At 37.8% G+C, this 15,546-nt stretch overlaps 1 protein-coding gene across 1 annotated transcript; it reads left to right on the forward strand.

Annotated features, from left to right (window-relative positions):
• Positions 1 to 501: 501 nt before the first annotated feature.
• LOC103973105 (beta-adaptin-like protein C) lies at positions 502 to 14,790 on the forward strand. The gene is made up of 15 exons (XM_009387581.3): positions 502 to 827; positions 2,026 to 2,223; positions 3,146 to 3,259; positions 3,457 to 3,707; positions 5,638 to 5,773; positions 6,889 to 7,068; positions 7,170 to 7,262; positions 7,550 to 7,761; positions 7,878 to 7,941; positions 8,016 to 8,195; positions 9,792 to 9,884; positions 9,964 to 10,373; positions 10,494 to 10,683; positions 10,835 to 11,038; positions 14,259 to 14,790. Exons 1-15 carry the CDS (start codon positions 741 to 743, stop codon positions 14,553 to 14,555), a joined length of 2,709 nt encoding a protein of 902 aa, XP_009385856.2. The 5' UTR covers positions 502 to 740; the 3' UTR covers positions 14,556 to 14,790.
• The last annotated feature ends 756 nt before the right edge of the window (positions 14,791 to 15,546 follow it).

Below are 15,546 nucleotides of genomic sequence, written 5' to 3' on the forward strand. Positions count from 1 at the left end.
ATAAAATAAAATCAATCTCCAAAGCATGGTTATCATTACCCAATCGGGAAGTGATTTGGTCAAGTCTTGGGTTATTTATGGATATAATTTTTAAAATATATTAAATAAATTTTTTAAAAAAATATGTTTAAGAATATAAAAATATTTAAACTAATGATGAAATAGTATACAAATGATTAAAAAAAGATGATATCAACCAATGTTATAAACATAAACACATGTGATATGGTAATCACACCAAACTAGATCGATATAATTTCTTTCCTAATAATTTCATGATTGATTGGTGCAAATAGCTTCTTAAATAAATAATAAAAATATTTAATTTATGAACAAATAAATAATCCTTCATTATAGTATAAAACCGGATTAGTTCTATGTAACCCGATTGATTATTATGTGGGTTATCCAAAAACTGATTGGATCAATCGATTCATTCTCGTTTTCCAACACATTCAACGATAACAAGTTTTGTTATATCATCTAATAATTGTCGTACTTGCGATCCTCTTCTACGCTGAAGGATCGACAATCCGAGACGAACTCGTCGGCTCAGAGTTGAACCCCGTTCACGGTCTGCTCTGTCGACCTGACCCACGACCGTTCACGCGAAGGCCAACTCCTCTCCCACGCCAGACCAAAAGCCAGCCTTTCGCCTGTCTCTCCTCTCTTCTATTTCCTCCGCCTTCCCTCCCTGTCGAGAAGAGAAAGAAAGGAAGGCAGGCAGCGGGGCGGAAGCGATGAGCGGGCACGATTCGAAGTACTTCTCAACCACCAAGAAGGGAGAAATCCCCGAGCTCAAGGAGGAGCTCAATTCCCAGTACAAGGTATGCTCCTTCCCTCGATCTGATCCACTTAGGGTTTGAATGACCACGGATCAAGCCAGATGCCTTTAGATCTCCGTTCCCTTCTTTGCATCTGATGGATTTTCTTGCTGGATTTCGCGACCCTGAAGAGCTTTGGTCCATTTCTTTGATTGATGAGCTGAAAAGAACCTATTTGATCGTGAAATTATTCGTTCCTCCCTCTCTGATCGGCCGCTTGATTTAGAAAGATCGTGAGATGAGAAAAGTGTTTTAATGCTTCACTCCTAGATTTGTCTCTGCAATGTACTTTATGTTAGGGAAAAGATGCAAACATGTCACATGGGAACAAGATCTTTGCTTCTTTCTTTGTTTCATCAAAACACTGGCGTAGATGCTCGCAAGAAAATGGAGGCGTTAAGAAGAATTGACCCTTTTTATATAGATTTCTCTAGGTACACAAGGACAGAGGAGAAGAATTGAATGTTTGGCTCCAGATAAGATTCTGAGGACGTTATAGTTGAATTCGCTATGTATTCATTATGATATGGTTGCTTTTCTTTTTCTGGTTTCTCAAGGCTCTAGTATACACAGAATGGGATTGCCAATTTGTTTGTACTGAAGTCACCTGCGACGGTAACGTGATATTGTACTCACATATTTTGGTTGCTTTAGCGCATCTTAAAGAAATTATTAACTTTCCAGTTTTATCATGGTTCCTTACTGATAGAGAGTTGTCATTCGCTAACTTCAGTTTTTAAAATGGATGAGTTTAAAAGGCTAAATTTGAGGAGACTTCATAAGCAACAATTTTAGTTATGTGACAAAAACTAAAGTGCACTTGTTGGATAGGCAAATGCCTATGTCCTTTTTCTCCTTTCTTGCAAGCCCCTCTGGATAGACGAATGCACTATGGTGGGCATGGTGAACAAGCTATAAGTAAATTACTTAATCGGAACACCATGATCCTATGAGGAGTTCTTTTCTTTTTCTAGCAGTATTTTACGAATTTTCATGATCGACTACTTCACTACGAAAAAGTTAGTATGGATCTGTTGTTTCCAGTTGTTCTTCGCTATTAGATATGGCATGTTAACATGATTCCATGATATACAAAGAGGACATTATCTGTTCATTCAGGAACTTTTCTTTTATAAATCTTTTGTTTGTTTATTTGGTTTTATTCGGTTGAAATAATGATTTGTGCTAACCTATTCTGTAGGATAAGAGGAAAGATGCTGTGAAGAAGGTTATAGCTGCAATGACTGTTGGAAAAGATGTTTCATCATTGTTCACAGATGTGGTAAACTGCATGCAAACGGAAAATTTGGAGCTGAAAAAACTCGTCTATTTGTATCTCATAAACTATGCCAAAAGTCAACCAGATCTTGCCATACTTGCTGTGAATACATTTGTGAAGGTAGGAAATTGTGCACTTCCTATTTCTATATTCACGAGTCGGGTGAAGTTGTCTCATCTGGCAATTGATCGAAGTTGATCTTTTGGTTTTAAAGGATGGTTGTTTTTTAACTTTTAAATACTGAATTTTGTACTTTATGTATTCACTGTTTCTTTATGCAATTTCCAACTTCTGTTTAAATGGTTTATTAACCAAGTAATTGTAACATTGAAGCACATTAATGGTTTACAAATGAAGGTGGAAAATGGAATCTTGGAATAATTTATAGAATCTGGACTAGGTCTGATATTAATAACAATTTGGATCTGCCATATGTTTGGACGAATCATTAGTGATGCATATGTATAAATCTCACTGTTTAACTTGTTGTACTTTCATGTGACAAACAAGCAGTCATTGCTTCAGAAAATTTACAGGATTTGTTCAGTATATCATAGAGAAGATTTTAGTCAAAATTTATTTCTTTATTTTAATTTTTAATCTAGATTATCTCCAAATTTAGGGAAAGGAGCTTATGATGATTGACTTCAATATTTTAGCTTCATTTAGCAATATGTGTTAAGGACTGGCTAAAATATCAAACTATGGGCAGCTACATAGATTACAAACCTGATAAACATTACAATGGAACTAATTTATTTGGACCTATTTCTCTTTTTTACAGTAAAAATATATGTTGTCTAAATTGCAAGATGATTATCTTGGACGAAGGAAGAACCATTTTGCGTCCATGATGTTTTGAAAGGTTTCAGAAGTTTGGATTGTTCATCAATAGCCAAACTTTTGACTAACTGTTCCAGATAGACTTGCATGGCGGCTTATTGTTGATTTGTTGGTGTTTTTAATGCATTTCTGTACTAGTCATCGGATAAAAATTATAAATATTGTAGTTGTTGGTTGTGAATTTCATTGACTTTTGCAGGATTCTCAAGATCCTAATCCGCTAATTCGAGCTTTAGCTGTGAGGACAATGGGTTGCATTCGTGTTGACAAAATAACAGAGTATCTGTGTGATCCCCTTCAGAGATGCCTCAAGGTCCTCATCTATTTCTCCATTTTATAACCTTTCCAGTGTCTGTCTCTACTCCCTTTGTATCTTTGGTTTTGTGTTGTACCTACATATTTGTTTCTCTACAACTTCTATAACTTTTCAGCACATTCCATCATTTTTTTAGTCACAACATCTAAATTTTTCATTATGAGATGTAAGTCCTTGCAAATCCATTTGTACAGGATGACGATCCTTATGTCCGAAAGACAGCAGCTATTTGTGTATCTAAACTATATGATATAAATGCTGAGCTGGTGGAAGATAGGGGTTTCTTGGAGACTCTCAAGGATTTGATATCTGACAATAATCCAATGGTAGTGGCAAACGCAGTTGCTGCACTTGCAGAGATCCATGAAAATAGTAGTCGACCAATTTTTGAGATTACTAGTCATACACTTTCGAAGCTTCTGACTGCCTTGAACGAATGCACTGAGTAAGTCCGTCACCAGAATAGTTTTTGATTCTCTTTTACTAGTTCCAAGATATTCATGGAGCATATTTTGGCCAATATGCCTGTTTGCTACATGCTTCTTACGATTTTTTCCATCATACACGTGAATCTTGGGTATAGTCTAGATGACACGTATGAATCCATTGATCCTGGATATTCACCACCTTTAAACCAAACTGAATTCAACTGACTGGACAAATACACCTATATATTCAATACTTCTGAATGAACTGATATTAGTAAGCATCAATATGTTGGCATTATAGCACAAAGTGTCTATGCCATTAAGTTTATAATTAATGGTATCACATGAATTAGTATGTTGACTAATCTGGTTGTATGGTTCCCTTTGTTGAAACTGATGTTGCTATATGGAAGTACCACCACTATATTCAATTAACATAGTTTTTACTATAGATGCTTCTCTGTCTGCCCTTCACCCTCTGTAATGTGCAAACTTTGGATTTATACTAAAAAAAGTTGTGTGCATTTGTGCTAGTTCTTGATTTGTGATTGCGCCTGTTATCTACTCTGACTTTATAAATTCCTTCCGGGTTATCAGGGGAGATAGGTTTGATGTGTCACATTGGAATAAGATATGTAGACTATGATTCGATCTGCCTGGTCACTGAAGCACACCAGTTGTTAACGAATGCCTGCATGCTTCCTAGGGTTTATAAATAAATCCTGAAGTTGTACATTTGTCCTTTGCGATTACTCAGATTTGGCAAGTAGATGCTCATGTCTGCTTTGTTCTGAGTTAATGCTCTGGGCACCTATGGTCTTTAATGTATTCGGAATGTTGTGATCTGCTATCACGGGAAGACCGAGAACGATTCATTCTCTTTCTGTACATATATTGTATATTGGGACTGTTTGAACTAAAAAATCTTAGTTTATACTTTATATAGACTTCGTAGCGAAAAAAGTTATATTGATCAAAATGTGTTAGAGGTAACTGTAAGATGTTCCTGTTTCGAGGCAAGTTGCCTCCCTGGATGGTTTTTGCTGCCTATGCAAAGCAATGGCAGCAACGGAGGGGCATAACAACAGCAGAGGAGCAAAAATAGTAGAGGTGCAATGGAGGTCCAGACTGGGTCTACTCCTGTACATAATTGGATTGTCCAGTCTTATTTGATGTAGAAAAATGATGCCTACCTTTTCAAAACAAATTCCTAATAAATAAATATGACTAGATATTGCATCTTCTTGGAGTTTTAATATTGATACGCTTATATATATATATATATATATATATATATATATATATATATATATATATATATATATATATATATATATATATATATGGAATTTAACATTATGTAAAATATTTTGTGCTAGCACTAAAAATATTCACATGACAGTTGTCAAGTCTGGTGAAATATCCGACAAAGTGGAGCAGCATTTCAAACACAAACATTTAGGTTCAAATTTGAGCACGTGATAGCTCCTCTTGTTAAATCACGACATTACTTTCTCTGTCAAATAGTATGTACATCCCTTCTATGTATGATCTCCATCATATTAAAGTTTAGCTCTTTGGTTGTATGGATTTTACATATTGAGACAATCTTCGCTTAGATAAGTTCTATTGAAAATGGTGGTTTCTCCTAGCACTGTGGCTTTTTTTTTTTGCTAATTTAGTAATTATAAGCACTAACTATTCCTAAATGGTATTCCATGTATAATAATTCAGCAATTGTAAGCACCAACTGTTCATAAATTGTAAGCACTAACTACATAAATCGTTCTTTTTTGTTTATTATCTATAATAGTTCAGTAATTGTAAGCACTAACTACATAAATGGTCTTTCATGTATCCATGGGATTAACATGTTATATGGAGGCCTAATTATTCTTTTTAGCAACACATTTTCAGTTCTAATATCTGAATCTAATTGTGGTGCAGATGGGGTCAAGTTTTCATTTTGGATGCTTTATCAAGGTATAAAGCAACTGATGCCCGTGAAGCCGAAAACATAGTAGAGCGAGTAACACCACGCCTCCAACATGCTAATTGTGCAGTTGTGCTTTCTGCTGTAAAGGTAGGTATATGTCTATCCTAATGAAATTATCATTATCATTATCATTCGAACATACAAGCCTTTAGAAATATTATCATTCTAGTCTATTAACCATATTTCTTTTGTAAAATAGGAGTGGTACGCTTATAGCATGAAATTCATTATACTGACTTTTACAATGAAAACATTTGTGTAACAAAGAGATAGTTCCCTAAATTAAATCATTCTATGGTTTTATGGGTCTTGAATAACAATAATGATCCTTATAGCCTTACAATTTGAAATTATACCCACTTCCACCTGAAAGTTCATTGCTAATACCAATTAGGTCAGATAGGATAACAAATTACTGTTATGAGGATTTTGGATATTGTTGTTATGGCATGTCCAGCAAGGGATCAGGGAAATAGATTGTAGTTATATTATCCCTGTGATAAGTTGCCTATGGGAAAATCTATATGTTACCAGATATGGACATGGATATGCAAATTAACTACATCTGCTCTAATTTAGAAGAAAGGGATAAGAAAACTATGCATATTTTTATGATTACATTAGGTTGAGGGGAGCTGGAAATAATCAAAGCTATCACACAATCACAAGAAAAATCATATTTCTCTACTTGTTAGTTGGCTTCACTGGTAAATGATAGGAAGACTGAGAGCAGTTGTATTTGGATGAATATTTAATGGACTCAATGTTTGTCAATTTCTTGGATGTTAAGACAGACTGAATGCTGGATTCCAATTTAAGTTCACATTAAAATGTTTATCCACATTCTCTGCGAGTTAATATGTGTCTTCGAGCAAAATTTTTTTGCTGATCCTCTTGTTTAGTTCTGATAGAAATTGAAATCTGAAAGTAGTGATTGATTTTTTTAAGATAAAAAACTCTCTTTCATATCAAAGTTCTAGCTTTCACCTATAATACACAATGAGAGAATCCAGAAAATCAATTAATTCTTCAAGTACATAATTACATCTGTATTGAAGCTATCTTGACGATGAACTTTGAAATATGAAAAAGGATATGATGGTGAATTTTTCTCCAATATATAAAGACTATGAATGGTTTTAGAGTGTGATGGAGGTATATTTGTTGGCTGGTTTCAATCATAGGCTTAAAATTCTGTGCAGATGATCCTTCAACAGATGGAACTCATCACTAGTACTGATGTAATCCGAAATCTTTGCAAGAAAATGGCGCCACCTCTGGTAACTCTTCTTTCTGCAGAACCTGAAATCCAGTATGTAGCCCTGCGCAACATCAATCTTATTGTACAGAAACGGCCTACGATACTTGCACATGAGATTAAGGTTAGTTCAGATGGGCATTACTTACTGAAGTTTCAGTTATTACATTTACACCTTCATTTTCTCTTGAAGTTATGGATTATTTTCTTACACCTCTTTTATAGGTTTTCTTTTGCAAATATAATGATCCAATATATGTTAAGATGGAGAAATTAGAAATCATGATAAAGCTTGCCTCAGATCGGAACATAGACCAGGTACTGAGTTCATCATATGGTGATGAAGTTCTTTATTTTATATAATTTAGTTGTTATTTTGTCACCCTTTCTAGGTAAAGGCATATAAACTTGGATATTTAGGATGTTGTTGTACAAGTTTTTTGTTATTGTTCTGATTTTGTCTTTTATTTTTTCATTTAAGATAATTTAGTATGGATTTTTTCTATATTCTTTTAGCTTTATCTTTTTTAATATTTTGTTTGGACTCCAAGGAATGAAAATTGAGTGTGATGAACCTCTTTGCAAACTTATGTACTTCACTTCAGGTTCTGTTGGAGTTTAAAGAATATGCTACTGAAGTAGACGTAGACTTTGTTAGAAAGGCTGTGCGTGCAATTGGTCGTTGTGCTATTAAGTTAGAGAGAGCTGCTGAGCGGTGCATCAGTGTATTGCTTGAGCTGATAAAGATTAAAGTAAATTATGTTGTGCAAGAAGCTATCATTGTCATAAAGGATATCTTCAGACGTTATCCTAACACGTAAGTTTGATTAGCTTGATGCAAGTTGTTTGCCTTGTGCACTGCCTTCTTAATTTGCAGTACCAGTCTGCACCATCTGCTTGATGCAATCTATATAATTCTATATTATATTGCAGCTATGAGTCTATTATTGCAACACTGTGTGAAAGCTTGGACACTTTAGATGAACCAGAAGCTAAGGTATTTGTTTAACTTGGGAGGTTAGTTTCCAGTTTGTTCTTCCTTGCTATCTCAAAAATGTCCTGCTGCTGCAGGCATCAATGATATGGATAATTGGTGAATATGCTGAAAGAATTGACAATGCTGATGAGCTCCTTGAGAGCTTTCTTGAGACTTTCCCAGAAGAACCTGCACTGGTACAGCTGCAGCTGCTCACTGCAACTGTTAAATTGTTCCTCAAGAAGCCAACTGAAGGCCCACAGCAGATGATTCAGGTTTGTTTTATTTCAGTTTTACCAGTTTCCAATATGAAGGTCTGTCATACCGAATCGTACCGCCCGGTACGGGCGGTATGTACTGGTCCGACAGGTCAGCGGTACATGAATCATCTGGTACCGGTCCGCACTGTAGCACTGCAGCAGTGTACAGTTACAGTGCACTGTAGCAGTACAGTGTATTATTACAGTAGCAGTACACTGTAGCAGTGCTACAGTCTCGATGCACATGGGTGTATCGCTCGGTACATCGTACCATACCGGTACCGAGCCCAGGTCGAAATACCGGTATGATACGGTATTGCGAACCTTGACCAATATTATTGATATAGATATTACTCAATTCTAACGTCAAAATACATGGATCATTCATTTGGCTATTATTAATCATATGATACTTCCGTAGAATTTCATACTCTTCTTAGATGCTACTGATTGTAACATACAACTGCACATAGGTAAATTGACAATTGCAACTTCGTTTGCTACTAATTTGGAAGGAGACATTCAGTGAAGTCTTTCTTTCCTTTTTATTTGTGAGAATGCTTGGGCTTCATTGATTTGATACATTCAGTTAGTTTGGCAGAGTTGGGGGCAAGCCCAATGCAAAAGCCCCCACCAATATAGGATCTGGGAAGGGTGTAGGCTTACTCTTACATATGGATTAGCTAATTTCATGTCTCAAACCCCTGGTTGCCTGAGATGCAAAGGAGCAATGTGCTAATGTCATCATACCAGTAAGTGTTACCCTCAAGTTTGGCACACTTACTCTTGTTTCTACAATGCAATGTTTCCTTCCTTTTCTATTGGCTGGTGAGAGGGAGGAATGTTGATTGTTGCCTCATTCTTTTTGAAGGAAAAAAAAAAACTTGTTTAAGTTTTTATGCCATTGCAGTTTCTCACTAAATGTCCAGCATAAGGGGAAATCGCGTTTTATAAATAGAGCATTCTTAAGAAAAGATCTACTCATTGTCTACATGACCATTCATTAGTGGCTGGGACTAGAGTTGAAAGTGATCATTGAAGGATTTAGACAATATTTAAACAAATTGTACATTTGGCATTAGTTTTTATGATTCTCAATTCCTGATATTTGTCTTGTAAAAGAGTATACTACAGAAGTAATAGATTTTGCATGCTTATATGGGAACCTATCCTAATGACCTTATTTTAAATTTATTCAATCAAGCAATTTAACTATTAGGCTCATCTTGCATGTTGTAAGATGACAAGGATAAGTAACTTTGTTGATACTCTTGCTATGGTGGTTTGATGCTAATGTAATATTTTATTTCATTTATCCAGGAGCTTCCTTTCTTCTACCAAGTTCTCTTATAAAAAAAACACAATCTTTTTTTTTTATAAATTTTTGAATTGGCTAAAACTGAAATCTTTAACTATCTGCCATGTATTTATCTTATTTTATTCTGAGTGCTTTTTTATTAAAAAGATGCCCGTTGGTATCTTGTTGTGTTAAATTCGTTTTTTTTTGCATGACACGTGAGAGTGGGGGACTTTGTGACTTCATTATGTAACTTTCAGATGTTATTGTTAGTCTCATTTATGACTCTAATTTAGATCCACTGTATGTGATAGGCTGTTCTTAATAATGCTACGATGGAAACAGACAATCCTGATTTGCGAGATCGTGCATACATCTATTGGCGTCTTCTTTCTACGGATCCTGAGGTATTAGAAACAAATTTAAGATATTCAGTTCATAAGATGCCATATGGTTTGGTAATCATGATCAATTTCTTTCTTTCAGGCTGCTAAGGATGTTGTTCTAGCTGAAAAACCAGTAATAAGTGATGATTCAAACCAACTTGATCCTTCACTTCTTGATGAACTTCTTGCAAACATTGCTACCCTTTCTTCTGTTTATCATAAGATACCTGATGCTTTTGTAAGCCGTGCAAAGTCAGCTACACCTAGACCAGATGATGATGATTATGCTGATGGAGGTGAAACAGGGTATTCTGAGTCACCCTCTCATGCAGTTGATGGTGCAGCTGCTCCTTCTGGTGCAGCTGCTGTTTCACCTGCTCAATCAAGGCAGCAGCCACCGGCAACAACAGCAATCTCTGCACCTGCTCCACCTGTGCCAGATTTGCTTGGAGATTTGATTGGTCTTGACAATGCTATAGTTCCTGTAGACCAGCCAATGACGCCTTCAGAGTAAGGATGTACAGATTTAGAATTCTAAGTTCAGCCCATTCTTTTGGTATATACATAATATTTAGTATCTTGGATACCTTGATGTGCTTATTCTTGGAAATGTTCTGATTGTCTCTGCAGAGCCCCCTTACCTGTATTACTACCTTCATCTACTGGTCAAGGTCTACAGATTAGTGCACAGCTTATATGTCATGATGGCCAGATATTTTACTCTTTGCTGTTTGAGAACAATACGCAACTTGTGTTAGATGGATTCATGATACAGTTCAACAAAAATACATTTGGTCTTGCAGCTGCGGGACCTTTGCAGGTGATTGTTTTGTAAAGCTATAGAAGTAGCGATATTAATGGGCTAACTAGCCACGCTGATACTATTTCAGCCTCTTGACATCCATTTCCTATGCTCTAAAGGAGCTTATTGCTCAAAATATCTTCTTGCATTTTATTTTGTTGATGATTAGGTCCCGCCTTTGCAACCTGAAGCTTCAGCAAGGACACTTCTTCCTATGGTTTTATTCCAGAATGTTTCACCTGGACCTCCAAGCACGCTATTGCAGGTCGCAATTAAAAATAATCAGCAGCCAGTCTGGTACTTCAATGACAAGATATCGTTGCATGTTTTCTTTGGTGAGGATGGTAGAATGGAGCGTGCAAATTTTCTGGAAGTAAGTTATTCTTGTTGAAATTATTCAAGTTTCCTTTAATTATCAAGGAAAGATGCTAAGTGAAAACATGATCTCAACCTGGTTCATTAATTGTAGTTCTGCATCATTCTGGGCCTTGATTCTGCAAGCAGGTCACTTTGTTTGATTTTTCCCCTTTTTTTCTTAGTTCATAATTGATTGATCGACATTTAATGTTAGCTTCCCCTTTCTAATAACCCTTGATCTTTCTTATGTGGTTGGTTTTGTTTATCCTCTGGTTCAACGTAAATAAAATAAGATGTTATATGGAGAATCTGTCAATGCAAACATCATTAGAGCATGATACTACTACTTTATATATCTTTTCTAAGGTGGATTTTGTTGCCCAGATTTGTTTGTTTCAGTATACCAAGCATCTCTACTACAGAATGAGTACGAGCAAATCCACATCATAGAATTTATATACTATACAACACTTGTGGCTTATGCTGATAGTTCACTCTGTCTGCAGAAACTTTGGTTTCTTCAGAATCAAGCCTCGTAGCTCGAAAGTATTATTCCATGTCGAACAGGAAATTCTCGAGCTCTTTGGCATCTCGGGCACCTCCATAACAATGCGGCTCGGGTGCTCTCAAGTTTTGTGCCGGTGCAACGCGGGTGTTGCTTCCTCCCACATTCAGTGCCCTCGTGAGCATGGTCACCCTAGAAGTGAGTTCCGCCGCGACTTCCTACAGGTGTTGCATGGAGTCTTTGGTGTCATCTGACAATCGGTCGACTAGGGCCTCAACCTTGTTGATCCGGGACTCAGCTTTTTCTTGCGAGCTCTCTACCCCAACAAACCTTCGTTGGCCATAGTAGAGTTCCTCCAAGCTCGCTTCAAGAACATCCAAGCGAGTTTCCGCCGTTGTGAGTCTCTCCTTATGGCTCTTCTTCCCGGTTGGCGCTCCAGATTGCGCCTCCTCTACTCGCGGAGAGTAGCCAACTTCTTGCTCATCATGTTCGCTGTCGCGCTCCTCTTGAGCGGCTCCAACAACATGAGAGCGAGTATGTACTTGCAGCCCACCTGTGGCTGCTTGGGGCAAGGGTACGGCTTTCCCCGTCTTGCTTGATTCGCAATGATGCTTTGCCATGGCGAAAATGCGAAGTTCCTTCGTTGCTTGCTCGAATTGCTTGCCCGCTCTAATACTACAATGTCACAGACTTAGCTGGAATTGCCTAAGTCGTGAGGCACCCTTGCGGCAAAGACGCGAACTTAGCTTGCGTTGCCTAAGTCACGCCTCGCCCTTGCGATATGTGTCCGCAAAGATCAGCCCACTTGCAACCTCTTGCAGGTCCCGAAGGACCTGTAAAAGAGAAAGTTGATTAGTTCGAAGAATGAGCGACGGACAAGTCCCGACGTCTCGTGAAAAGGGGAAGCTTTACAAGCAATTCAGCAAGCACCTTGTGTGCACAAGAGAAAAGAGGGAGAGGAGGAAAACAAGGACTTTAGAAGGTTGAACGAACAGCTGCAAATCCATAAACAACTGCTCACCGGGTGCCGGGCATGACAACAAGTTCCCGTCAAGGTAACGTGCGAACTTGCGAAAGATTGTTCAGCGCCCGACACTATACCGAAGCCCCATCCCCCATGGTGCCACCCTGGTGGTTCCAGGGTGCTGAGATGGCTGACGTTTCGCGTGCAGCAGCGGGCTGCAAAAAACAGCCCGTGGCACGCAAAAACGGAGCTGTTTTGTGCTGTTTTGCTCGGTTCGGTGAGCGGTCGCATTGTAGCGCTGCAACTTGTTTGAACTTACATTTTTACAAGCAAAAGGACATAAAACCAAGCCAAAACATGCTGTCACGCAGCTGTACATGTAAACACAAACGACGAACGGTTCATTGAACAGAGTCGTTGCGGGCGCGCGATGATTGTTCGTGACAAAATGGAGGGAGATTCAACATCTATACATCGAGGAAGAATACATTTAGTTCTTTAAGGGACTAAATCAATCAGTAGTTGTTGTTGAGTTTGAAAAAATGGCGACAAAATATTGCTATTAAATTTATATTGTGAGAAAACTGATTAATATGAGAAGTTCTTATGCTCCTCTGTGAAGACCAGATTATCAGATCAAATGAGAACATTTGGAAATTTAGATAGATTATTTAAGGTCTTTTAAAGAGTCCTACGGGGAGGAATATGAAGAATCTAAAGGGATGTGTGAAGACCATGGACATGGAGGAAAGATGATAAGGGAGGTATGGTGTTAAACGTTTTTTCATATTATATGATCTTGTAACAGTTGATATATGATTTTATGAAACTAGATGAGTATATGATTACTATAGAAGTCAATGCAATTATAGCTAAACAAAATTGTCCAATTGTGGAGGATAGATAGAGTTCCAAGCAAGACCCGGAATTGCACCTGGAAAAGCTTAATTATCCTTCATCGATTGATGATTTTGGTTGTGTTATGAAACAGATGACAAAAAGGTTAGTGGTTTTGTTAGAATCAAGGATGCAATTTAAAAAATGTTTCAACATGTTGATGGAAGACCTATAAATGTGTTGGTTAAAGCTTAAGTTATTACAATTTGTGGTGTCAAAAGAGGTGGAGAATCGCATCCCTATAGACTGCTAGAAACAATAAAGAAGCATTGACAGGTTCATGATTCAACTACTGATATTGCCTTTTCATTGGCAAGAAAAAACCATGCAGCGAGCCCAAAATAGCCTGGGAACTAACAGTTCCATTGACATGTGGCGCGCCCACAGTTGTGAATGGTTTGCTAGCAACAGTAACTCAAACAGATGAGTGGTAGTTTGCTGGGAATGGGTGTCATTTTGCGATTTGTTGTACTTTAATGGAACTTGTTTCTTGGTTAACCAATGTAGAATAGTGAGCTGGAGAATTTCAACACTCCTCCCAATTTGTTTTTGTTTTCTCCTTATGCTAGTTGCCTCTGTAGGTTTCAACTTATTTTGAAATCTTGGGAGTTTTTAAACATGTTAAGCAGATTCTCTATCTACTTCTTTTAGATATGTCCACCTGAATGAGATTCCAAGGACTTCATAAATTTACACTTCTGACATCTTCCTGGTCGATGTTGCATTTGGAGGAACAGTAAAAGTGGATAGCCTCTGTATTATTACCTTTTTAATCTATTTCGGTTTGTACTATGGTTCTGTTTCAAGAGTCATGTTATTAGCTTTTGTAAAGTTGCGCTAGTCATGATTCTCTCACCCGTCCAAATGCAGACTTGGAAATCCCTGCCAGAGTCGAACGAAGTCGGGAAGGACTTGTCAAACTCCATTATCCATAGCGTTGATGCTACCATTGAACATTTGACTGCATCCAACGTATTCTTTGTAGCAAAACGAAGGAATGCAGACAAAGAGCTTCTGTATTTGTCGGCCAAGATCCCACGAGGTATTCCATTCCTGATAGAGCTGACGGCTGTTCTTGGTGTCCCAGGCGTGAAATGTGCAGTTAAGACACAGAGTCCCGAGATGGCACCACTCCTCTTTGAAGCCATGGAGACTTTGCTGAAGTGAGGTCTGTTCGTATGTTACCTTTGTAAAATTTTCATCGTCTGTCTTCTCTGTGGTAGGGTATTCTTTGGTGTTCCTGTGAGACGGCAGCATGGTTTTGACTGAATTCTATAGTACATTTGTAGTGGACGATTCATCCTGCTGCTTTTGTTAGAAACTTTCAATCCAAAACCTCTTGGGCGCATTTTGTTATCAAACATATAAAGAGTAATCGACCATGTCAAGTCTGTTTCTTTTATTATTTGAAATTTCATGTCCCTTCTCAGAACCAAACCAGTAAAAGAGCAGAGAAAGCGGAAACGACTCGAGCATATCCTTTTTTGTGGTTTATTTAAACTAGTCTGTCCTGTTTATAAATTCTGAAAGCTGATGTCCGCAGATGTGTTGCTTGGGTTACTTAACAAGTCGAGCATCAGTTCTCCGTATGGCGCGGCGCCGCGTCACATCGGTGAAGCCCTCACCATATCTGCATAACGCCATATCGATTCAAGTTGTTCTTGCAGAAACAAACATGCAGTCAAGGACCAAGAGCAAGTGCATTGTTCTGTTCCCGGGAGAAGAAGAGACCTGAGGAGCTTCCTTCCATACTATGGCAGTACATCATGAACGCAGGTAATGATGACTTTTGACGCCACATAAATTGTTTAGCTTATGTATTGCTAGCGATCATGATCTGCTTTGTGTTTTCCTTTGCATCTTTTTTTTACTTCATCATCTCTCCTTGCCACCCAATGAGCATTCTCTCAGGGAGAAAACGATGCGTGCCTTGCATCTCCCATGCGAGGATCAGACAAAAAGCTATTGAAATTTTTAGTGCAAGTTGATGGCCAGCTTATACGCAGTCTAATCGACTTGCCAGTGGCTGGGATCACCGTGAGGTGTAAAGAAAGCCACAGCTTCGAATTCGAAAGATAAAGAGGTAGAACATTTGACCCATAGGATACCGACTGCTTGAATCCGCCGATGATCAGAGGTAAGAAAAGAATGAAGAATA

The sequence above is a fragment of the Musa acuminata genome, chromosome BXJ2-3 (assembly GCF_036884655.1).
Source record: "Musa acuminata AAA Group cultivar baxijiao chromosome BXJ2-3, Cavendish_Baxijiao_AAA, whole genome shotgun sequence".
Classification (NCBI taxonomy): domain Eukaryota; kingdom Viridiplantae; phylum Streptophyta; class Magnoliopsida; order Zingiberales; family Musaceae; genus Musa; species Musa acuminata.

Excerpts from the sequence above, each read along its gene's own strand:
- LOC103973105 (XM_009387581.3), top strand. The coding sequence starts at position 741 with ATGAGCGGGCACGATTCGAAGTACTTCTCAACCACCAAGAAGGGAGAA. Across the intron at positions 3,260-3,456 it reads CCCTTCAGAGATGCCTCAAG|GATGACGATCCTTATGTCCG; the intron begins GTCCTCATCTAT and ends CCATTTGTACAG. Across the intron at positions 8,196-9,791 it reads GCCCACAGCAGATGATTCAG|GCTGTTCTTAATAATGCTAC; the intron begins GTTTGTTTTATT and ends TGTATGTGATAG.